At 57.5% G+C, this 23,610-nt stretch overlaps 1 protein-coding gene across 3 annotated transcripts in view; it reads right to left on the reverse strand.

The window, feature by feature from the left end:
* Nucleotides 1-4,989: 4,989 nt before the first annotated feature.
* The window catches only part of SH3BP2 (SH3 domain binding protein 2), a 35,346-nt gene continuing 16,725 nt past the window's right edge, over nucleotides 4,990-23,610 (reverse strand). Inside the window, exons 1-14 of one of the 3 annotated variants that reach the window (XM_044267906.1) lie at nucleotides 23,073-23,271; nucleotides 15,133-15,272; nucleotides 14,180-14,282; nucleotides 12,702-12,819; nucleotides 12,331-12,401; nucleotides 11,732-11,820; nucleotides 11,450-11,518; nucleotides 11,270-11,323; nucleotides 8,745-9,399; nucleotides 7,410-7,521; nucleotides 7,100-7,155; nucleotides 6,700-6,781; nucleotides 5,830-5,889; nucleotides 4,990-5,633 (exon numbers count right to left, since the gene is read on the reverse strand). In XM_044267906.1, the coding sequence (XP_044123841.1) occupies nucleotides 5,496-5,633; nucleotides 5,830-5,889; nucleotides 6,700-6,781; nucleotides 7,100-7,155; nucleotides 7,410-7,521; nucleotides 8,745-9,399; nucleotides 11,270-11,323; nucleotides 11,450-11,518; nucleotides 11,732-11,820; nucleotides 12,331-12,401; nucleotides 12,702-12,819; nucleotides 14,180-14,282; nucleotides 15,133-15,272; nucleotides 23,073-23,155 (1,830 nt within the window). In that variant the 5' untranslated portion in view covers nucleotides 23,156-23,271 and the 3' untranslated portion in view covers nucleotides 4,990-5,495. Of the gene's footprint in view, nucleotides 5,634-5,829; nucleotides 5,890-6,699; nucleotides 6,782-7,099; nucleotides 7,156-7,409; nucleotides 7,522-8,744; nucleotides 9,400-11,269; nucleotides 11,324-11,449; nucleotides 11,519-11,731; nucleotides 11,821-12,330; nucleotides 12,402-12,701; nucleotides 12,820-14,179; nucleotides 14,283-15,132; nucleotides 15,273-23,072; nucleotides 23,272-23,610 lie in introns of those variants that run through there. The other 2 variants (XM_044267908.1, XM_044267907.1) reach the window with 2 other exon arrangements.

Below are 23,610 nucleotides of genomic sequence, written 5' to 3' on the forward strand. Positions count from 1 at the left end.
TTTCTTTTCCTTTCTTTTCTTTTCTTTTTTATGGATGGGAGTTAAAAAACAACACAGAATTTTTTTTTCCTCCCAAGATTTTATTTATTTATTTGACAGAGAGAGACCACAAGTAGGGGAGCAGCAGCAGAAGGAGAAGCAGGATCTCTGCTGATCAGTGAGCCCAACACAGGGCTCAATCCCAGGACCCCTGAGATCATGACCTGAGCTGAAAGCAGATGCTTCACCAACTGAGCCCCCCAGGCACCCACAACATAGAATTAGATACATACAACAGTGATATCAAGTAATGAAGGAGATCAATGGAGCTAAAGTCACATGAAGTCTATGTGTTGCCTAGGAGGGTAAAAATATTTGTTACTCTAGACTCAGGTAAAATTAGAAAAAGACTATATAACTTTCCAACTAGAACAAGGACGTGGAATGACTTTAAAAAAAAAAAAAAAAAAAAGTTGCTCAATCCAAAAGGAGAGGAGGAGAGAGAAAGGAGGGGAAAAAACCCACAAACACAGGTTGCCTGATACAAAAAAAAATAAGATGGTAGATTTAATTACATTAAATACAAATTAACAAAATGCTTCAGTTAAAAGAAAAAGTATGTCCCAAATGCTAGAAACAAAGAAATGAAATTAAAAACATACACACTTTACTATACACTAGAAGAAATATAAAGTACCTATGAAACAAATCTAAGAAACGTGAGCAAGACTATAATGGACAAAGTTATGAAATTCTATCGGCAAACATGAACACTCAAATCAATAGGGAGGTAGACCATGATGATGAGTCAGAAGACTCAGTGTTGTAAAGATGTCAATTTTTCCCAAGCTGATTTACAGCTATAATGATTTCCAGTCAAAAGATCAACTGAGTTATTAGTGACACTGATGAGCTGACTTTAAAAATTGTGTGAAAATAGCTTTGTGCAGCCGAGATAGTACTGTGACTAATGAGGTTTATCCCAGCTGCAATTATTGCTAAAACTTATGTGAAAAAAAAAAAAAGTGGGATGGAACGCCTGGGGGGCTCAGTCTGGTAAGCGTCCAACTCTTGATTTTGGCTCACATCGTGATCTCAGGGTCATGAAATCGATCCCCGTGTTGGGCTCCACGTGCAGCATGAGGAGCCCACTTAGATTCCCTCTCTCCCTCTACCCGTGTTTTCTCTCTCTAAAATAAATATTTTTTTTAAAGTGGGGAAAAAACTCATCTGGAAAGAGAAAGAACAAAACAGACAAGACATTCTCCAAGAAGAAAAATAAGGTGAGGATCTATTCAGCAGGTACATCACAGAGAGTCCAATAGCAGACCTCCATATACATGGACGTAGCACAGGTGGCATTACAGATGAGGGCTGGAGAACAGATTAGAAACAAACGGTGCAGGGTGCCTGGGTGGCTCAGTGGGTTAAGCCTCGGCCTTCAGCTCAGGTCATGGTCTCAGGGACCTGGGATAGAGCCCTGAATCAGGATCTCTGCTCAGCAGGGAGCCTGTTTCCCCCTCTCTCTTTGCCAGCCTCTCTGCCTACTTGTGATCTCTCTCTCTAGCTGTCAAATAAATAAATAAAATCTTAAAAAAAAAGTGCAGGAACAAGTGGGTAAACCTATGGGAGAAAAATTGAAAGCAAACCTTACCTCTCACCGTATGCAAAATAACAATTATAGAGTTGGAGAAGATATGTGCAACACACATTACTGACAATATCAAGGCTACGTAAAGAATTCATGTAGATTAACAAGAAAAAAGAACAACACATAGAAAAACGTGCAAAATATTTGAATATATACTTCACAGGAGACAAATGAAAAATGGTTCATAAACACATGAAAATAGGCTCAAGCTCCTTAGTGATTAGCTAAAAGCGCATTAAAGCCATACACCCACCAGGTTGACAAAAGTGAGAAAAAGAATCTGATGATACCAAGTGTCGGCAAAAATGTGGAACCAAAAGTGGAACTCTTTTTTATAGCTGGTGGGAGTGTAAACTGGAACAATAAAATTCCTGGAAGACAGTGAAGATTCCTGATGCCCTGGACCCCAGAGGTCAGATTCCTGAGTTCATACTCTAGAGAACCTCGTGCAGGCATGCATCAGAAAACGAGTAAGACTGTTGCTAGCAGCATTGTCTGACTTCCCCCACCTGGAAACAAACCAAATGTCCAACTACAATAAAATAAAACCTGTGAACTGTGATATAATGGAACGGTTTCCAGAAATGAACTTGAACAAACTACAGCTAAGCCCAGCAATGCAGCCGCATCTCAAAGACATGATGAGCCGAAGGAGCCAGATGTCAAAGCTTTTATCTGTAGGATTCCACTCACATAAAATACAAAAACAAGACACCGCTGTGATGGACATATAACTGAGTGGTGAAGGCTTAATGGCGAACAAGGACAGAGCCTCCCCAAAGCCGGGGCAGGGCTGATGAGACTTGGAGTGGTGGAGCTGTGATGGGGAGGATACATGGGGGCTGGAGAGGTTACCTCCTGATGGGATCATAAGTATGCTCACCTCATAGCAATTTTCTAGGCTGCACATTTGTGTTTTGCTCACTTTTCCTGAATGTGTATCTTGCTTTACCGGAAATCAAAGAAAAAAGGAGTGTGGTTTAGCTCTGAGTAGCTCAGAGTGTGGCCAGAGCTGGAGATGGAGGTGACGCAGGGGCAGCTCTTAGGCAGTTGCTAAGGATTCATGAGGACCCAAGGAAGGCCTGAAGGAAGTGGATGTGTTTGGGGTCTGCTCTGTGTCTCAAGACTCTTCCCCTGGTGAGAGTGTGCTGGAAGGTCGCTGAATGGGAGATGGCCACTTCAAACCTTCTTCAAGGGTCACTGTCCCCCCAGGACTGGAGTCTTCCCTGAGGCCATCCCATCAGGCAGTCTTTCCCAGGGGGAGGGATAGGGCATACAGGCAGAGACAGAGAACTGGATGTGGCAAGTTGCCCAGTGGGGGGCTTGGAGGGTCTGGGTCACAGCCAGAGACACAGAGGCGCTCTTCCCCTCACTGCCCTCCTCTAGAGACACGTGGATTTGGTGTGAGCGCCAGCTCTGCTCCATATTCCCTGTGTGTTCTTTGTGTCCTCCAGGCCTCCCATCCAGAGGCCAGTCCCGGTGGGCACTGGGCAGGAAGCCACTTGGCCCCAGGCTGCTGCCTCTTCTGCCTTGATGCCCTGTCAGCGCCCCCTGTCCCCCTAGGGTGCAGGGAGAGCCTCCTTGGACCAGCAGGGGGCGTCCCCGCAGCGTGACCCAGAGCTGGGGCAGGATGTGGAACATCTCAGGAGTTATTTTTGTTTTTGTCTAAGATTTTTTTTTTAATTTTAGAGATTTTATTTATTTATTTGAGAGAGACTGAAAACATAAACAGAGGGAAGGGACAGTAGGAGAGTGAGAAGCAGGCTCCCCGCTGAGCAGGGAGCGTGACCCGGGCTGGATCCCAGGATGCTGGGATCATGACCTCAGCTGAAGGGAGCCCCTCCAGATTTGTTTCGTGAGGTCTCTTCTGGTTCTAAATGTCTCTGTTTACAGTAAAAATCTCTACTGAGGCCCCGGGTCCTGGGTCAGTTCCCAAACAGGTGGGAGTCTGTCCTGAGCAGGCCTCGGGCCTGGGAGGAGAGGTAAAGCCAGTTCAGGCCCCAGAGTGGGCCCTGGGCAGCCACAGGCCTCATCTGTCCAAGTGACCAGAGGTCCTGTCACCTGGCTCTGCGCCCCAGAGCCCCATGCACTTTCCAGCTCGGCAGTCCTCAAATACATTTTTGCCGCTGAGCTGGCCACAAGTCAGCTAGACGTGACAGGGTATCCTGTATCACACAGTGTCTCACTCGCAAGCAGACCCCCCTCACCCCAGGCACTAACTAGAAACCGTTTCCTGGTCCCAACCTCCACTTATAACTTAAGGGGAAGGGAAGCCACAGCCACAGTAGGGAACAGCATGCCTCCATGGGCTCCCCGCACTAGTTCAGGACTGGGAGAATTGATTGTTGGTTCCCCAAGCTAGTGTGGAATGCCTAAACCTTCCCAACTGGACCCAACTTGTCCCAACTGGACAATGCCCATGCTGACCCTCCCCCGCCCCCCAGCAGGATTTAGAGGAAACATCTGCAGGACAGTGTTGGACACTTGGTTCCTGGAAGCAGATGGCGGTCATACTCCCCCAGGACCTCTCCCATTCACAGTGGCCTCATCCCTCCCCCTCCCCCAGCCAGCTGCCCACCCCCACAACATGCCCTGGGGCTGGTGGAAGGAAATACAAACAAAGGGCCCTCTCCAGAGGATGAATCCCTGGCTGTTGGGCACACCACTGTCCTGGGTTTGAATCTCACAGGGTGAAATTCTTGCCCAAAACGAGGTGCAGAGAGGATCTGATACCCCCTGGGTCCTGGCCAGCACTGACCCTAAGCGGAGTCTGTTTCCACACAAACACAGCAGTCCAGCCTGGATGGCCGTGCCAGGGACAGTGGTTCCTGGAATTCCACGGCAGGCAGGAAGGGGTGGTCAGGGCTGGACTTGAGCTGGGTATTGTCCAGAGGACTCAGGCATCTGGGGACCACCATCCTCACCCACACTTAGTCTGAACAGGACCTACTCTTCCCAACCCACTGTAGCCACTTCTTCCTCTAAGAAGTCTTCCTGGAGCTCCCAGCCAGGCACACTCCACTGGCCTGGGGCCCGGGTGCACCCAGGGAACCATTTGTTAATCCAGCAAATGACCCCACTGTAGATAGAGGGCTTTTCTGCTCTGCAGTCCCACTGCCTTGTACCTGACCCATGGCACCTTGGATTATAGGCTCTGAGTCCAGACTGCCCGAGTTTGGGTCCTGTTCTGTACCTAGCTATGTGCCCAGAACAAGATCTTTACTGGCCTGCGCCCTGAAGACAAGCACTTCATAGGTTTCCTGGGAGTTGAGCTTCGAGAGTCGTTCCTGGGATGTGGATGTGGGTACTCAGTGAGGCTGGTCCTCCCCTCCTTCCCAGTGAAACCCTGGCCACTGTGGGAAAGGTCATCTGTGCTTTATTGTACATCAACAGCCCCTCCTAGAGCCTGTTGTCTTTGCCACCTGGGGGTGGCAGTCCTGGGACCAGCCCCTGCCCCTGCCCCAAATGCCCAGTCCTGCCCAGCTCCCAGCACAGTGCCGGGTTAGTGTGCTGGGGGAGCTGGGGAGTGGGAGGGATGACCACAATTCTTGTCCACAAAGCCCAGGCAGGGCTCGGTCCTGGGACCGCGGGCTCTGGGGAGCTGGGGCAGGGTGGGGTACGTGTCACAGGAGAGCACTCCCGGCCCCCCCATCCTTTGGAGAGCAGAGCCTGGCCAAGCCCCAAGGACCCAGCCTGCTGAGAGGAGCCTGGCCTGTAAGATTCTAGAAGGTATCTGTTGGGGAGGCCCTGGGAAGGATCACGGTGCTACATCTGGCTCATCACCCCAGTGGGCCCATCTCATCTGTGTGGCCTGGGGTCACCGCCCCCGTGGCTGGTCTCTGCACAGCAGCAGGAGTCGCCGGCGTCACCTGGGTCTCGTGTAGCCGTAAGGACGTTGCAGCAGCAGGCTCTGGTGGCCGGGCAGCACGTGTGTGTGGTAGTGCTCCACGAGGCCGCCCACACTCACGAACAGCACCTCGCTCTCCAGGTAGAACTTCGAGTCCTGGGCGGGGGAAAGAGCAGCAGAGTCTGCGGGGCTTTCCCGTGACAGGGGGTGGTCAGCAGTGAGGATAACAGCCAGGCCAGTTCCCAGCTGCCCTGTGTCGGCTCTGTGTCTGCCACCCCCACCCCCACCCCCCATCCCACTCAAGGCCCAGGGAGGGGTGCCCTTCCAGCCAGGGCCCTGGGGCGGGGCCCACCTTCTCGAAGATGCGGTAGTTCCTCACTTTGTTGGAGCTCTCATCCCACACGACCAGAACCTGCAGGGAGAGCAGCAGCAGATGGGTCAGTGGAGAGCAGCCCCAGCCTTGGGGGATGGGCACAGGGACCAAAGAACAGGCAGAAGCACAGAGCTGGGTCCCAGGGCCTTCCTGGTGACCTGGGGAGGGACACAGCCAGCAGGGTCTAAATGGGCAGACCCCAGCCTCAGTGGACCTGCCCTGACAGCCTCTGGGGAGACTCGAGAAGCAGTACCAGGTACGTGGCTCACCCTAGGACCATTTCTGACACACACAGAACAGAGAGAGGCTAGCTCTATCCGTAGACCGTACGACTCTTGATCTTGGATCTTGGAGTCATGTGCACAAGCCCCGCTGTTGAGCATGGAGCTCACTTAAATAAATAAGGAAATAAATAACGAAGGAAAAGAAGCAGAAAAGTGAGGCTCACTGCAAGCCACCCTCGTAAGGGCAGAGGTACTGGCAGCCAACTTCTATTCCGTCGGCCCCAGGGAGCCTCCCCTGCAGGTGCCTGAAAACCCCCAGCCCCACCTGAGTCTGGGACACCCAGTGCTTCCTGCGCAGCTCCTACCTATGCTGGGGGACTGGCCAGTATCTCCCCCAGTTTGCAAACGGTGTTCAGTTCTTGACAACAGACAGGGCAGTGGCTGCCAAGCAGAGACCCCCAGAACAGAGCTGGCCGAGATTCCTGATCAGAGCCGTCTGGGGAAGGGGTGTGTACACTACAAAGCCCCGCACTGGCCATCAGCCTGGGTGTGAGCAGAGAGGAGCTGCCACATAGCCGTGTCCCCAGGGGCCTCAGCCCAGCAGGGTGACGCTTGGGACGCCTACCTTCCCCGACTTGGTAGAGGAGTTCCGGATGCAGTAGAGTCCATCCTGGGGCTCTCCCTGGGGGCTTGTGGTTTTGAACAGCCTAAAATACAACAGCTGTGTCAGCAGGCAAACCATCCTCAGACCTCGCTCACGGGGACCCTCCAGCCCTGGTCCTCAGTGTGGCTTTCTGTCTTCTTGCTCTTCGACAGCACAGGTCCCAAGAGCAACAGGCTGCGAGAGGGCCACGCCCAGGGTGACCACCAGCCCCGGGACTGTGTCCATGGCCTCTGTTGTCCTCGGCGCCATGTCCCTGTGCTAGCAACTGCCCAGCAATAAGGCAGGTGAGGGGGACAGAAAAGTGGGGGACCACATGTCTGCGAAAAACGAGGATTTGGAGAAAGAAGGGCTGGGTGCTAACCTTTCTACTTCGCAGGATTCCGTGGTGTTGATAAACACAGAGCTGGGCAGCGGCACCTGGAGACACCAGTGGTGGTCAGGGTCAGGATCCGAGTGATGCCTGTAGCCAGTGCCCCACCCTCACCGCGGGCTGCCAGCCTGTGCCCAGATCTGGGGCTTTGCACGGTGCTCCCGCACCCCCCCCCCACCGACAACTCCGGCATCCTGGGCAGCTCCTCCCTCAAGATGCTCAGTGAGGAGCCGCCCTGGCCGGCAGCTCTTCCCCAGCCTCCCACCCACTGCTGCAAGCTGGGCTCTCCCCCTGGCCCCACCTTCTCATAGTCCTCGTCAGAGTCCTCCCCACCGGTGCTGTCGGCCTTTGAGGGCCGTCGGGGTTTTTCAAAGGAGAAGTTCCTGAAACTCTGCCCATCAGGGGGTGACCTCCTGGGAGGGGAGCAAGGAGAGGAGGGCACATCACTGTCACAGCCCTCCACCCTCCACCCACCACCCCTGTTCACCCCAATGGTTGTCAGAGGCCCAGACCAGAGAGCTCTGAGATAGGCCAGTGCCGACCGCCCTGGGACAATAGGAATTGCCTGCTCCTGGCTTACGGCTGCCAATGCCGCTGTCAAGAGGGGTGCTGGGGGCCTGAACTCCTCTGTCGTCATAGCACAGGCAAGTGCCCTGGACGCTGCAGAAGGCCCCAAGCTGGGGGGCCGGGCCCCAGCTCTGCAGCTAACCAGCTTTGTGACCCTGGCCTAGTCACACACCTCCCCAAGCCACAGAGAACAGGTGATACAAACGGACAGAGCCCACACTGGGCTATGGCCAGGGCTGGGCCATAGCTCACGGCAAACTGACCCAGTCTGCACACCTGCGGCCCCTTGTGAAACAGGAACCATCATGGGGCACCCTCCCTCGGACAGCAGAGCTAAGAGTCCTAGGGAGAAGGATGCCAGAGTCATAGGCCTTCAGGGAGTACTGGGCTAGCATGCCCACTCAGGACTCCCCCTGTGGCTCCTAGAACCTTCGTGGTTTGGGGCCCCAGACATTGCTGACCTCAGGTTGTTGGAATGAGTGACACTGTGCCAGCAGGGGACACATCAGTCCCCCAACAGTGCCCAGCAATAAAGAACAAAGTGTTTTGAACAGACCTCGAGGATCAGTCACCAACATACTCTGCATTCTGGCGAGTTCCCAGTCAGGAAGGGCACAAAGGCAGCCCTGGTGGCTCCAGACCCCAGGCAGGGAAGGACAGTGTCAGCTCAGGAGGGCCTGCAAAGGCCCACCAGCTCCTAGCAGCTCCCAGCCCAAGCTATCCCAGAGCAGGTGCTCAGCCCTGAAGCCCCCTCCCCTGACACTGCACGGGCCCTGGGAGGCCTGTTTCCCCAAAGATCCCCTTGCCCACTGCTCCCCAGATAGCAATGGGCCCCAGGCCCACCACCCATGAGGCTGGACCTTCCTCTGGGGCAGGGGTGGGTCAGTTGCAGGAGTGGCTGCAGGGCCACAGGAGGCCGGGGCCATCAGGCAGCCATTCTGCTCTCACGCTATGGCTGCCTGGTACCCATCGCAAGCACTGTGCCAAAGTTGAGGAGGCCAGGGCACCCACACAAGAACCCAGCCATTGGGGAGGGGGTCCAGGGGGCACCGGCGCCAAGTCTACTCACTGCAGGTGGGGAAGGGGTGGCTTCTCTGTCCTCGGCAGGACCACTGGCCTGGCTGTGGCTTCAGGCGTGGACAGCTTCAGTGCGGGGGGCCTGGGGGCCACAGGGGGCACAAAGAGTCTGGGCCTGGCTGCCTCCCCGACGGGGGCCTCTTCCACCATCTTTAAGAACTTGGGCTTGTTGGCCGGCACAGGTGGAGGCTCAGGTGTGGGTGGCCCCCGTGGAGACAGATGGAAGGACTTGAGTTTGTCACAGTTCCTGGAGGAGGCAGCAGCCATGCCGGCAGAGCTGCAGGCAGAGCCAGGCCCATGGCTGGGGACCCGGGGCTCTGGGCTGGGGCTGGCACTCTCACGGAAGCAAGGGGGTTTCCAGAGGCTGGGCGTGGTTGGCGGGGGGCCAAGCGGGGGGTCACTCATCCTCCGTGGGGCCAGGGACCCCCTGGGGCCAGGCTCAGGCCGCCTCAGGCCCAGTGGGTCCCTCTTGGAGTCCTCGGGAGCTGGGCTGGCGTCAGGGAGGCCACGTTTAGGGGGTGGGGGTGGCAGCAGGGGGCTCAGGCCCTTGGAGGCAAAGGAGTGAGCACGGGGCATGTCGGAGAAGGCTGGTTTCCTGGGTGTGGGCACAGGAGGCGGCGGGTAGGCCGGTGGGTGGGTCAGGGTGTCTGCAGAGCAAAGGGACCCAGTCAGTGAGCATGTGCTACCTGCTGGAAGCTGGGCCAACACCACCAACTTCCATGCCCCGGCCTTCCTCATTCTTCCTCCATGTGGGATCCCCACAAGCTTCTGGAGCCATCAGCTTCCCAGAAGTAGAGGTGAGAGAGAAGAGGCAAGGGGGACTCTGAGTGAGGGGAAGCTATTCCCACTAAGATAGGTGAGCAGGATGGACAGGAGCAGCTTGGGAGGAAGATGAGGGCTGTACTTACTTGGCTGTAAGAACACAGAGAGTGCGGGGCAGGCAGTTGGGGTGCAGATCTGTGGTTCAAGGAGAGGCAAGGGTGTGGGGAGGGCTGTCAGAGCACAGGTCTGGGGTTCGAGGAGAGGCAAGGGTGGGGGTGGGCCGTCGGGGCACAGGTCTGGGATTCAAGGGGAGGCAAGGGTATGGGAGGCCATTGGGGCACAAGTCTGGGGTTTGAGGAGAGGCGAGGATGGGGGGCTATCGGGGCACAGGTCTGGGGTTTGAGGCAAGGGTATGGGTTGGGCTGTCGGGCCACAAGTCTGTGGTTCAAAGAGAAGCAAGGGTATGGTGCAGGCCGTTGGGGCGCAGGTCTGGGGTTTAGGAGAGAGGTGGGGGTATGAGTCGGGCCGTCAGGCCATAGGTCTGTGGTTCGAGAAGCGAGGGTGTGGGGTGGGTTGTCAGGCCTGGGTCTGGAGTTCCAGGAAAGGCGAGGGTGTGGGGCAGGCTGTCGGGGTGCAGGTCTGGGGTTCAAGGAGAGGCGAGGCTGTGTGGGCAGCCGTGGGGACACAGGTCTGGGGTTTGAGGAGAGGCAAGGGTGTAGGGGGGCCATCAGGGCACAGGTCTGGAGTTCCAGGAGGGGCACTGGCTGGAAAGGCCAGTGGACAGGTTCTCCATGACCTTGGCTGTCCCAGAGCGGTGGGGTAAGCCTAAGTCCTGGATGGCCCATCTCCTGTGGATGGCATTAAGGGGCTGGTGTAGGGCTGAGTGAGGTGGGAGAGGACCCAGAGCACAAGGCGCCCAGCACTGAGCGAGGCAGCTGAGGAACAGGGAATAGAGCCCTGGGTCACGTACAGCTAGATTCACAGGTGCTAAGTGCTGCGTCTGAGAATGGGGAGGTCACCAGAATGAGAGATGTTTGGGAGAGAGGGGATAGCCTGCTTGGAGTAGGGACTCAGAAGGGTTCGGAACAAGTGTGTGGGCAGGTCTGTGGGCATGCACCGGGGAACAAACTGAGGCCCCTACGTGCTCATCTCTAGCCACGCATGGCTGCAGTTCGGGGGCAGGGAAGATGGACATGGGCTGGCACCACAGGCTCTGTGCCAGGAGGGAAGTCAAGGCTCATGGCCCACAGCTCCTGGTGGTTGCTTCAGAGGGAGGGGACCAGGAGCAGGAAAGGGGGCTGGATCTGCCCCTGCTGCACTTGAGTGACAGGGGCTGAGAAGGGCAGAGAACAAGGTCACTGAAGGAGAGCAGGCAGAGGAACAGGGAGGCCAGGTGTAGAGGGATTATCCCAAGTTCCCAGGACAGTGGAAGGGCTAGTGGGAAGGGACAGATGGCAGGACAAAGGCACAGCCCTCCCCTGTCGGGCCCTATGCTTCGCTGTGACACATGTATGTGACGTGGCGTGTATGCTACTCTCCCATGCCAGGCCACATGATTCAGGAGGTCAGGGCAGGGGGAGCAGGTGGATAAGTGACAGGCTAGCCCAGAGGTGCTCCAGGGAACTGAGACACCCACTCTTCAAGTCCCTCCTTCCCCACTTTCCACCCCAGAGCCACCCTGTGCTCAGCATCACACGTGTGGGCCCCTCCACCTCACTTATTTGCAAATCAGCTGTCCGCTCCACCCCAGGCTACCTGGACGTGGGAGGAGCCGGTGAGCAGAGCCAGCCAGATCAGTCCTCCTGATACCTGGGCCACAACAGGGAAACTGAGGCCCCGCGGAGCAGGACTCAGGCCAGTACTCCCAGTCTGGGAGGGGCTCTGCTCCGGGTTCCAGCCCCAGGAGACCCCCAGGCTCAGAGGCTGCCCACCTACCCTCAGGCTCCATGGGCTCGGGGGAGTCAGGCTCCATGTACGAGTCATCTTCATCCTCATGTTCATAATCTGTAAGGTGCATGGAGCATCAGATACAGGATGGCCTAGGCCCAGCTGCACCCAGGGGCCCTCAGGACACTGGGAGCTGAGGGTCAGGGAGGCCCCAGCCAGGGCACGAACCCCAGACCTGGGCTGCATGGGGAAGACAGCCAGCCACGCCTCCCATGGCGGGGGTGGCCAGGTGTGGAGGGGGTGGGACAGGTGTGCAGAGGCAGGCCTCACCTTCGTTGTCTGTGGGGTACGGGGATAGGCTGATGTCCACAGGCCGCTCAACTGCACCATAGAAGCTGTCTGTGTCCGAGCTGGAGTCACTGAGGTAGGGGGCAGGGGTGGGGCACAGTGAGCACCGGGCAGGGGAGCTCCCTTGCATTCACACATATGGACGTACACGCATGCCCTCAGACATGTGACTGATGCACAGACACACACACAGCTGCGGACATACGCACAGACACCACACACAGACACGTGGACATGTACAGAGCTAGACCCACAGATAAACACAAGGAAAAAACACACAGTCGGAGAAGCTCCTCACAGGTGAGAAACACAGACCCAGGGACCACAGACTGTGGTGCCCCCCCTCACTCCCCTGCCTGACCACACAGGGCCAGGCCTCAGGGCAAACCCCACGTCCCTTCTGCCCTGTAGAGACTGCCAGTGGGTGTGCACGCATGCATACACATACATGCACACACACGGGCACAAGCGCATACACACGCACATGCACACACACGGACACATGGCCTGGGCCAAGCCTCCAGAGGTGGGAGGCAGGCACACATGCCAAGCCCAGGCCCCCCTCCCCTGCCCTGGCCCACCTGGTGTCCAGGGGCAACTCCTTCTTCTCGTGAAAGTGGCCGATCTCCTTGCGCAGCAAAGCCATCCAGCTCTGTGGGGCAGTCGGGGTGTGGTGGGTGTGTGTGGACCATGGGTGTGTGCGGCCCGGGACAGGGCTCCACCCACCTCCTCCCCAGGCTGGCCTGCACGAAGGTCAGGGAGACGACCCCTGTGGCCTTGTGGGGGCTCTGGCCCTGCTGTGGCCCATTCAGAGCTCTTTCTGAGATGCCTCCTGAGCGTGGGGTGCTGGTACCAGGCCATGGGCTTGAGGAGGGGCAACGCATCCCCACCACATGCCCTCAGTGCCTGGACGGTGGCCCTGTCAGCCCCCTGACCCCAAATATAGGCTCACCTTGCGCTCGTCCTCGGAGGAGGCCGAGAAGAACCAGGTGCGGTGCTTCTTGCTGATGTGGACAATCTTGAAGGGGAAGACGTTGTTGGACGTTGTCTCTTCAGCTGCCCGCATCACCCTGAGGGCACAGGGCCGGTGGTCACCCCCCGGTCAGCCTGACGGTCCTGGAACCCCTCACCCATCATGCCCTCAAGGATGCAGCTGTGTCTGGAAGGCCCATCTTGCGGATCCTCCAGGTCAAAGTTCTAAAAGCTTCAGGTGAGGACTGGGCACCAAGCAGACAGGGCTCTGGGGTCCGGGAGCTTGTCCTGGAAGCAGCAGCCCACATGGCTGCAGAACGAGGACACGTCGCCTTCGCCACCCACCAATCTCCCTCTACTTGGAGGCCACCTGCCTGCCCTGGCGGGCCTGCCTGTTGGGGGCCCAAGCATGTCAGCCGCTGTCCCCACTCCTGCTGCCCCCACAGGGGCATCCTGGAGAACACAGAGGGGACGTGACTTACTGTGGCTACTCCCCCCACCAGGATATATCGAGATCACAAAGTCTGCCATGGGGGAGCCCCACCAGGCTAGTCACCTGGGGCAGGTGTGCCCCTCCACCAGGCTGAGGGCAAGGGCAGCAGGGGGTACCCCAGAGCTCTGAGCCATGGATGCCCACTGGCAGCCACAAGCTCTAGGCTCGTCCCCTCCTTAGTGGTGCCCCAGCTGGCCTGGAGGCCTGGCATGGGGCTGGATGCCTGGGCAAGTCCTCCCCACTGAGTCTGTGGCCACAACCTTGAGTCACTCTGTTCTGCAACTGACATGGGACCTTTAGGTGTTCAGAGACAGGAGGGGCTGGGCCCTCCTAGGGAGCTGGGAGGCACCCACCTCATGCCCCAGGGAACTAGGCCCATGCTGTGACATTAAGACCTAGAGCCCAGGAGTCACACTTCACCCACTCTGCAGGCCCCTGATGCTGTGGGGTGGGCCCAAGTGGGGCTAATAAGGTCTTCCTTGCCAACATTCCCCATCCTATCTAGAAGGCTCCTCTGCGCCCACCTGCCCATTCGCACAGAGGCACTTGTGGGATGGACGCAGTCCCCCGCCCATTCCTCTAAAGCAAGGAGCTGGGTCTAGCCTGCGAGGCCCCGAAGCCAGGGAGGCCTGAGGCAGGGCTCAGGATGAAGTGTGTTCCTGGCGCCTTGGAAGGAGGTTAGGGTAGGAGAAGCGCTGGGTGAGCAGGGAAGGGGAGTGGAAGCCGAATGGGGACCCAGGAGCCTCTGCTGAGAAGAGCGCAGGAAGCCCAGCCCCCCGCCTGGCCCCAGGGAGGCTGAGAGCAAGTGGGAGAGGCTGGCCAGGATCCAAAGGGTGGGGTGGGAGCCGTCTCAAGACAGCCTGGACCCTCCATAGGGGTGGGCAGGACCGAGTGACAGGCCTGGCCAGGGCACAGTGGGCATGGCAGGCAGCAGGCACTTTACCGGGAACTTACGGGGCACTTACCGGTTGTAGCCGCTTAGAGAGAAGGCGCCCTGTGGGGAGGCTGACGTGCTGCTCTTGAAGTAGTAGATGCAACGCTTGTGAATGATGACAAAACGCAGCGGCCCTGAGGGTGGCATGACGAGGGCAGAGGTGAGCCTTGGGGGGCTGTTGGGCAGATCCCACAGGGCAGCTATCCCAGAGGCCCTGGGTGGCTCAGGGCAGTCTTCCTGCCTTTGAACCCCACTAAAGGGAAGGGGAGGGAGCTGGGCTAGCCTGCTGCCTCCTTGCAGGGAGCCCACTGTGAGGCGCACTGTAAGCAAACCACAGGCAGGATGACAGGCCCCAGAGCACCACCCTCCAAGGCAGGCCTGGCCACACCAATGGCAGGGGGAGACTCTGACCACCTAGGCTGGCCCACCAAAGCACAAAGCTAGGGCCAAAAGTCATAGCATGGGGAGCTCATGCATGGTCAGAGTGACAGGCAAAGCCCTGATGCTCTTTGACCTTCAATGTCCTGACAACTGGGCATCTCCCAGACCTGGGGGCCCCCACTCTCTGCCAAACTGCTGTCCTAGGGACCAGAGCCTTGGCCTCATGCAGCTGGACCAAGTCACCAACCAACTCACTGAACACCCATGGGATGGTACAAGGCCACACCCACCAGGCCACCGAAGGCCCCCAGCCCCTGGTGCAGATGAAGCACCGTGTACCAAATGCCCATCCTATCTCCATTTTGCAGTAGCACCCCAAGTCATCCCACAGTCCTGGGGAACGAGGAGGCTGACTCAGGTCCCTCGGGGGTACTGGCCATGCAGGGAAGGAAAACAATGGAGGGCCTACCATGTCTGGGCAGAGGCTCAGAGAGACAAGTTGCTTGCCCACAGAGGTCCAACAGGGCAGTGGGGCCACAGGGCTGGGGCTCAGGCCCATTCCCATACCCTCCCATCATGTTCCCTGCCACCCAGAGGACTCACATTTGAGCAACTGCAGCTGGGTCCCACCCTTCTTGTGCAGGTAGCCGGCCTTAGCCACGCCCCCAGGCATGGTTAGCAAGTTCTGGGCACCAATGGCCTTCATGGGGACGGGCCAATGCATCTCCTCAGCTGCCATGAAGCTGCAAAAAAAGGAGGAAACATGTCTCAGCCAGGACTGGGGGACATTAGATGGCTTGGCTGGGGGATACACCACTGAGATCCTAGAGACAGCCTAAAGGGTCGAGGCAGCAAGGGGTAGGGAACCAACTTCCAGGTGGGACCCCAGGGAAAGAAAGGGCCACCTGGTCCACTTGATCAGCACCTGGTCTATCTGGCCACACACCTGAGCCCCAGAGACACTGAGAACGGGGCATATTCCTTCACTATTGTTGGTTCACTCAGCACACAACGGCCGAACTAACAGCCCCACAGGGAGGCTAGGGGATAGCAGTGAATAAATTCAAGAAACCACTGGCCTAGGGCACCTGGGTGGCTCAGTGGGTTAAGCCTCTGCCTTCAGCTCAGGTCATAATCTCAGGGTCCTGGGATCGAGCCCTGCGTCGGGCTCTCTGCTCCTCGTTGGGCTCTCCACTCCTCGTCAGGCTCTCTGCCTGCCTCTCTGCCTACTTGTGATCTCTCTCTCTCTGTCAAATAAATAAGTAAATTAATTAATTAAAAAAAAAAAGAAAGAAACCATCGGCCCAGGTAAGTCAGGCCTAATGCCATAACCACCCCAAGTCTGTATGCCAGGTCAGCCTATGATGGAGCCTCCCAGGGAGGAGGCTTCCAGGAGGAGATGACTATATTGGCTTTTAAAAGGTACAGGGGCCGGGGCAGGCCTCGGGCATCCTCTCCATTATCTCTGTTCCTTAGCAGAGAAGGGATGAGGGACATGGCCCCAAATGCCCTACTCTCCACTCTTGCCAGCCTTTTTTTTTTTTTTTTTTTTAAAAAGATTTATTTATTTATTTATTTGACAGAGATCACAAGCAGGCAAAGAGACAGGCAAAAAGAGAAGGAGGGGAAGCAGGCTGCCTGTTGCGGGGCTCGATCCCAGGACCCTGGGATCATGACCTGAGCCAAAGGCAGAGGCTTTAACCCACTGAGCCACCCAGGCACCCCTCCTGCCTGCCTTTAGCCAGCTTCTGTCCATCCCTTTCTTAAGGCCCTAAGACCAGGAAGCAGGAAAGCAGGTAGCCCTGAGTCTCTAGTTCCCACCCTGGCTCAGCTCTCTGGGGGATCCCTAGGCCGTAGTTGTTGGGGCTATAAAATGGGGACACAGAGTGGACACAGCCTGACATACACCACACGCTTGTTGGCAGCGGCCACGATGACCTTCTGGTGGGTTGACTGGTATCCACCCTGTTCCCTGTTTCCCCTGCTCCCCATCCAGCCTCCTGCTCATCATCCTAGCCGTTCTCCCTGAAACATGCCAGGCTCTTTCCCACCCTGGCTTCTGCCTGGCATGCCTGACCACTCCCCCTTCTCACATGAAGAACTCCTATTCATCCTTCAAGACCCAGGTTCACTGTCCCCTCTTCTTCTTCTTCTTTTTAAGATTCTATTTATTTGTCAGAGCAGGCAGAGTGCCAGGCAGAGAGAGAAGCAGGCTCCCCGCTGGACAAGGAGCCTGATGTGGGACTCGATCCCAGGACCCTGGGATCATGTCACAGTCCCCTCTTCTGTGAGGCATCTGAATGCCTACATATATTCAAGACTACCCCCCCAACCCTGCCCGGAGGCACTATTTCTCTTGTGCCTGCCCCCACTAACCCTGGTGCCTGGTCCTTCCTGGGGCCCAGTGGACTCGGAGTGTAAATAGGGAGTGTGGTCCGTGTCCCACTGAGCCACCAGCGTTGCAGCCAGGGTCAGACACAGAGGCCCTGTCCCCTGGGGCTCCTGCCACTACAGACCCCGTTCCCCAAAACACACACACACACACACACAAAGAAAGCCACTGGGCTGCGGACGAGCCAGCATCCTCCACCAAAGGCTCACCTCCTCCAGGGCTTGGGCTGCCCCCTCCGGCTCCGCGCGCACCAACCAGCCCCGGCCCGGCCCCCGCCCACAGCTGAGGCTCGGAACAAAGTCTCGGTCCCGGCCCCCCGGAGCCTGCTGCCCGGTACGGAACCCCCGCGCCCCGCCCGGCCCACGCCCGCCTTTGTTCCCCCAGGAAGCGGGGCTAGCGCTCCGGGCTCGGTACTCACGGTGTCCACGCGGCGACCCGCCGCCCCTGCGCGCACCGACACTGCCCCGGGCCGGCCCCCCCCGCGCCCGCCTCCCGCCCGCCCCAGCCCGGCCGGCCGTGCCCCGCGCCCGCCATGCCGCGCGCCCCGCCGCCGCAGCCCCCGCGCCCCCCGCCCCCCGGCCGCCGGCTCCTCCCCTCGCGGGCGGGGCGGGCGCGGCAGGTGGAGACCCGGCGCTCCGCGCCCCACCGCGGACCGCTCCCTCCCCTCGCGCGGGGCCTCAGTTTCCCCAGGGGCTCCGGGGCGCAACGCGGACGTCTGAGTGCTGCCCCGAGCCCGCCAGGCACCCCGGTTGGCCAGCCCCTTCGGGAGAGGGTCTCGTCTTCCCAGGGCCTCCGTCTGCGCCTCCGCAAACGGGGGCGAGTGCGGCCGGCCTCCGCGGGTTGTGGCCGGGGTGAAGCTGGTTGCCACTGGGGCTCCGGCTGGGTCTGTGGGTCCTCCCGTCCCCTCTCAGGCAGGTTTTTTCACCCATCTGCCGCCACCGGTCTCCACCCCCCGGGGTTCCCTGCAGGAGCCAGACAGACGTCCAGTCCTTGGCAGTTCCCACCTGTTCTATAGATGTGGGCTCCTCTCCGAGGAGACCCCCAGGCTGGCCAAAGGTAGGTGATGGCCTTGCCGGCCCCCCAAGCATTCTGCCTCTTCTATCTCCCTCCTGCATACAGGCTGCGGGTCAGCTGGGCCAGCTGGGGCAGGGGCTCTGTGCTCCCACGCAGCTGTGCAGCTGTGCAGTTGTGCAGCTGTGCAGCTGTGCGCAGCACTGGTTCCTGGTTTCCCCGCCTTCACTTCAGGCTGGCTCTGGGTGCCGCCTGCCACTGCAGGGAGAGGCTCTGTCCCACCTGTGTGCCTCTGCTCCCAGTGCCCTTGCCAATGCCTTCCCTGGCAGCATACTCAGGGCCACTGCCTCCTCCTGCTCCTCCCAGGCCCCCTGCTTGTCCTCCTCCCCACAATCCCTTGTCTCAGTTTCCTCCCCGGCTTCCATTCTCTCCCCCATCACCTCCACTCAGCATGTTCTCTCCCACCCACACATGCCATTCCCATCACCTCTGTTCCAAATCTCCAGGGCTTCATCATGTGCACTTGGCCTTTCTAGATCCAGCCCCCATGGAGCTTTCCCAGCAGGCTCTCCTCCTGCCCTCCACCTCCCACAGACTGGTGCCATACAAACCCAGTGGCTCCTGAATCCAAGACCCAGAACCACCAAGCACCACCTCCAGGCTACAGCTCCGTTTCCACTGCCTGCAGTGCCTTCCAGTTCCTTTAGGGGGCAACTAAACTAAGTTAGCCTCCAAAAATTGGTACAAATGAACACCAACTCATAGTTAACTCCTCCAAAAACAGAAGAGGAAGGAACTCACTCTATAAGGCCAGCATTACCTTGATACCAAAAACAAAGACAACACAAGAAAACGACAGGCCAATAACTCTTATGATTCTAGACACCAAAATCCTCTCCGAGGACCTCCTGGAAGCTCAGTCAGTTAAGTGTCAGGCTCTTGATTTCAGCTCAGGTCATGATCTCATGGTTGTGAGATTGAGCCACATGTCAGGCTCTGCGCTGGACATGGAGCCTGCTTAGCGTTCTCTCTCTCTCTCTGCCCCTTCTCCTTCTTTCCTTCCCCCCTCTAAAAAAATGCTCACCAAAATACTAGCAAATTGAATTCAGCACTTTGTAAAAAGGATTCTACACCACGCTAAGTGTGCTCTATCCCAGGAACACAAGGTTAACACTTAAAATTCAATGATTGTAATACATCATACCAAAAAGGAAAAAAAGATAAACCATACGATTATTTCAACAGACAGAGAAAAAGCATTTGACAAAATGTGACAATCTTTCCTGCTAGGAACAACACTCAACAAACTAGGAATAGGAGAAAACTTCCCCAACATGGTAAAAGGGTGTTAATGCAAAGCCCATAGTCAACATCATCTTTGATGGTTAAAAACTGAAATCTTTCCCCTAAGAGCACGGACAAGGAAAACTCTGCTCTTGCTGCTTCTATCCAACTTGTACCAGAGCTGCTGGCCAAGGCAATTGGGCAAGAAAAAGAAATAAAATGTCTCCAGGTTGGAAATGAAGAAGTAAGACTACTCACAACTTAGATGATTACATATAGAAAAAATACCAGAGAACCTACTAAAAAGTGATTAGAACTAATAAACAGGCTAGCAGGAAGATCAATACACAAAAAACACTCATACTTATATGATACTAGCAGTGAATAATCCAAAAATGAAATGAGGGTTAGCTCAAGTGTCCCCCTTTTCAGGTGGTTTTCCCTGACCTCTAGGGGTTCCTATGTCCCTCTATGGGGCTAACACAGCCTTCCCCCCAGGTAACACTGACCACACTAGCTTGTCACTGTCCCCCATCCTCACCAACTCAGGCCCAGCACAGAGGAGCACCCAGGGAACCCCAAAGGAGGCACAGAATGTTGACTCTAGTGGTTGGTAGGGACTGCACTTGCCGGGAAGGCACAGAAAGCCAAAATATAGCCCTCTCCCCCCAATACTGTATCCTCCCCAATCTGTAAGGAGACCTGGTGTGTCTGTTGGGGCGGGGGAAGCTGCAGTGTGAATGGATGGAACCCACTCCTTCTCACACTGCACCTGGGAGAAATTGGAGGGGAGGAGCTATGGGAATTTAGAGCCCCACTCTGGCTTAGCTCAGGGGCCAGGCAAGTATAGGCCCGTGAGAGCCTCACTCTTGCCTGACCGCAGTCTCTCTGTGGGCAGGATGAGGGCTCTTGGGTGGCCAGCCGGACCTTGGGTGGGGAGGGTGGGTGGTGACAGAATTAGGCTGTGCTCAACTTCACCTCCCCTAGGAATGTCCTCGTTTCAGGGACAGATGCCAATATGCTCAGCTCCTCTCCAGAGGACAGACCATCTGAGGGAAAACCCATCCTGATGTCCCTAAAGCCTCCCGCCCCACCCAGCTCTGCCCTGCACCAGTGCATGAGTTGGTCTGGCACCTGACCAAGAGCCAAGTGCCAGGCCGGGCTGGAACAGAAATGGGAAGGAAATGGTGGCTGAGGGTCGGGGTGCTGACGGGCCATGTTGGCCAAGGTGACCACACAGCTTTTAGGGACTTTCAGTCCAGCTCAAAGACTCCAGCTCCACTGGTGCCTGGGGAAATTGAGGGGAGTCCCCAAGAAACACCCACACTCCTGGCCAGCCTGGTCTCCCTGGCCACTTCCCTCTAGGCTCATGGTGTCACCCAGCACCCTGATGGTCAAAGTCCACTCACTCATCCCCTGTGCTCATCAGCAGGAAGCATCAGTCCCTTCTTCTGCAGGAACAGACACAGCAGTGGAAGCCCCTTAGTGTGCTTCCGGGGGAGGGGGCAGAGTCTGATGAGCCCCCCTGGGTGGGACCTGTCATTTGAGTGCTCCAGGCCTGGGTTCAAATCCCACCAGGCCTGTCCTCCAGGGAGCCTCTGCTTCCTCTCATTTACAGTGGACACAGAGAGCCCTGTCCTCACAGCGGCCCAACACCCCTCAGGACATGTCTCTATGGAGGAGGGGACTGAGGCTGCCCAGTAAGCTGGCGGCTGGGAGTGGCTCTGTTCCCTGCAGCTCACAGCAGCCTTCTTGGGCAGGATTCCGATGACACAAATGTCAGCAGTAAGGTGGCTGGCCGACACGGTGGTGGCTGCTGGGCTCCGTGGGGCCTTCCAGAAAGCATGAGGTCTTTGAGCGCAGGATGTGTACTAGGGACGGCAGACCCTCGGGCACTCTCTGGTCTCTGCTCCTCGCTCACCTGGGACCTTTTCTTCAAGCTGAGGTTAGTCCAGGTGCCCAGAGGCCTGAGGCGCAGGGAGGGGGGCGAGCAAGTGGGTGACACTGCACTGGCCCACAGAGACAGCCCTCGTCGAGTTCCACCAATTGTCGCTTGGTGGATCACACCCCCCCCCTTGTGGCTGTAAACCCCAGAGCATGTGGTCACCCCCCACCTGGCTCACATGAGCCCTGAGACTCCACACCCTGTCAGAGTTGCAGGCAGTGTGCTCAGACGGGCTGTGCAGGGGACCCACATGGCCCACATGCAGGGTATAGTGTATGCACTAGCGTGTGCATGAGTGTGCATAGGTGTGAGCCTGTGCACGAGAGCTGAGCAGGGGACCTGGAGGCCGAGCTCCCATGGCTCTCCTCCTTCACACCTGAAGACACAGCCCTGGCTGTGGTGAGGGAGCTGGCGCTTTGTGTGACCACAGTCAGGGTTCCTGTCAGTGGTGACCAGACCGGCCCCGAACTGCAGGGCGCAGTGGCACTGGGAGTCCCCAAATGCACGCAGCCACACGCATGCCCACACACTCACACGCAGACACACACGCACATGTACACGCTCACACGCAGACCGATACATACATATGTACCCACTCAGAAACACATGCACGCACATGTACACACTCAAATGCAGACCTGTACACGCACATATACACAGACACACATACAAGCAGACACATACGCACACACATACACACTCACACTCATGCAGACCTATACACACACAGAGACATATACACACATGTACACACACAGAGGCACATATACACACACTTGGACACGTGCTCACGCACACTTGTTCTTAGACATACACTCATCCACACACATACGCAAGCACACTATGTACTCAAACACCTATCTCTGGACTCCCACTGGTACACACTCATTCACTCCCTCGTAAGCAGACACACACACCTGGCCTCCAGAGGCTAACGAGACCCTTGTTGGGTGCCCCCCGGCCCTGGGCTGGCAGCCCCAGCACAGGTCAGAAACATCACTGCGGCCACCCAGCCCTGCATGGGCCGGGGCCAAGTCCCACCTGATAGGTCCGTAAGTCCCATAGGTCCGGTGCTTTAGTCCTACTTTATAGACTAGAACAGCAGCGCTGGGAGAAGTGCACCGGGCACTCACTGTAGGCCAGTCTCAGTGCTTCTCACGGATCAGCCCATGTCATCATCCCAACACCCCCTGATGTGTGCGTCAGCATCACCCCCGCACCACTGATGAAGATATCGAGGGCCTGCAAGACTGAGTAACTCACCCAAAGTTACACAGTCAGTAAACTCTGGGAGGTGGGGGTGGGCTTGCCAGGGACAGGCACTCCCCCAGCCTGGCATCCGGCAGGCCCTAGGGGCTGGTGGGCTCACAGCACCACACACATAGCCCATCCATTCTCCCCTCTCAGTTCCCTGCCTTCGTCTTCCCAGAATCTTTCTCCATAAGAGAATCAAAACCAAAACCTCCTACAGAGGCCAGAAGCCGGTGACCAGCCATGACGGAGGGAAGGGGCATGAACCGGGGCTCATGAGGAGAGCCCCCCCCCCAGCCCTTCATCTCCCTGCCAGACCCCCAAGCATATGCACACACATACACACTCACACACCACCCCCCCACCGGGCACACACACTAGCTCAATGTGTACGCACACAGGACCCAAAGGCTAGGCCAGTCCACCAGCATATACAATGGGAAGGCGTACCCCAACCTGGGCCCCCAGCTCCCTGCCAGGTGCAGGCTGAGCAGCCCATGGTGGGGGGCAGTGGGGCTCCCACTGTGCCCCACCCAGCTCTCAGGGCTCTCCTCAGAGCCTATCAGCTCTGGAGTCCAGAGCTCAGCCTCCCATGCTGTTCTGGAAACACGGGGCCAGGGCCACCTCCCAAGCCCCCAGTCCATGGGCTGCCCCACTAACCTGAAGGTAGTGAGCCGGCACATGGCTCTGCTCCTGTCCGTGGATAGGCTAGGGGCAGGTGTCCTGAGGCCCCAGGAGGCCATGGGACTCAGGGGTCACAGGGCAAATTGGCAGCCTGCCTCCCCCAGGCAGGGGAGGCCTGATGCCCCAACATGTCCCTGAGCACTGCCGGGGTTCACAGCTCCCTCCTGCTGACAGCCGCCCACTACCTCTGGGGCCTGCGGCTGCCCCGGGCTTCCTCCTCATGCAACACTTCCTGTTGCCGGGTCCTCCCGACAGCCCCGGCTAGCCAGCACTTCCTGCCTTCTACCCTCTAAGGTCCCGAGGCCCAGCTGAGACTCGGCTGCACCTTGGCCTGACGGGGTTTAGCCGACCCTTCTCCCATCCCATATGGGGTCAGAGACCCAGTGCCCCAAGTCCCAGGGTGCCCTGGGAGGAAGCTCCCTGCTGGTCCTCCAGCATACACATTTCCATGGCCACCTTGGCTTCTCTCCAGCAAACCCGCAAAGCCCCTTCACAGCCAGACTCTGTCTCCTTG

Source organism: Neovison vison, chromosome 11 (assembly GCF_020171115.1).
Source record: "Neovison vison isolate M4711 chromosome 11, ASM_NN_V1, whole genome shotgun sequence".
In the NCBI taxonomy this organism is placed as follows: domain Eukaryota; kingdom Metazoa; phylum Chordata; class Mammalia; order Carnivora; family Mustelidae; genus Neogale; species Neogale vison.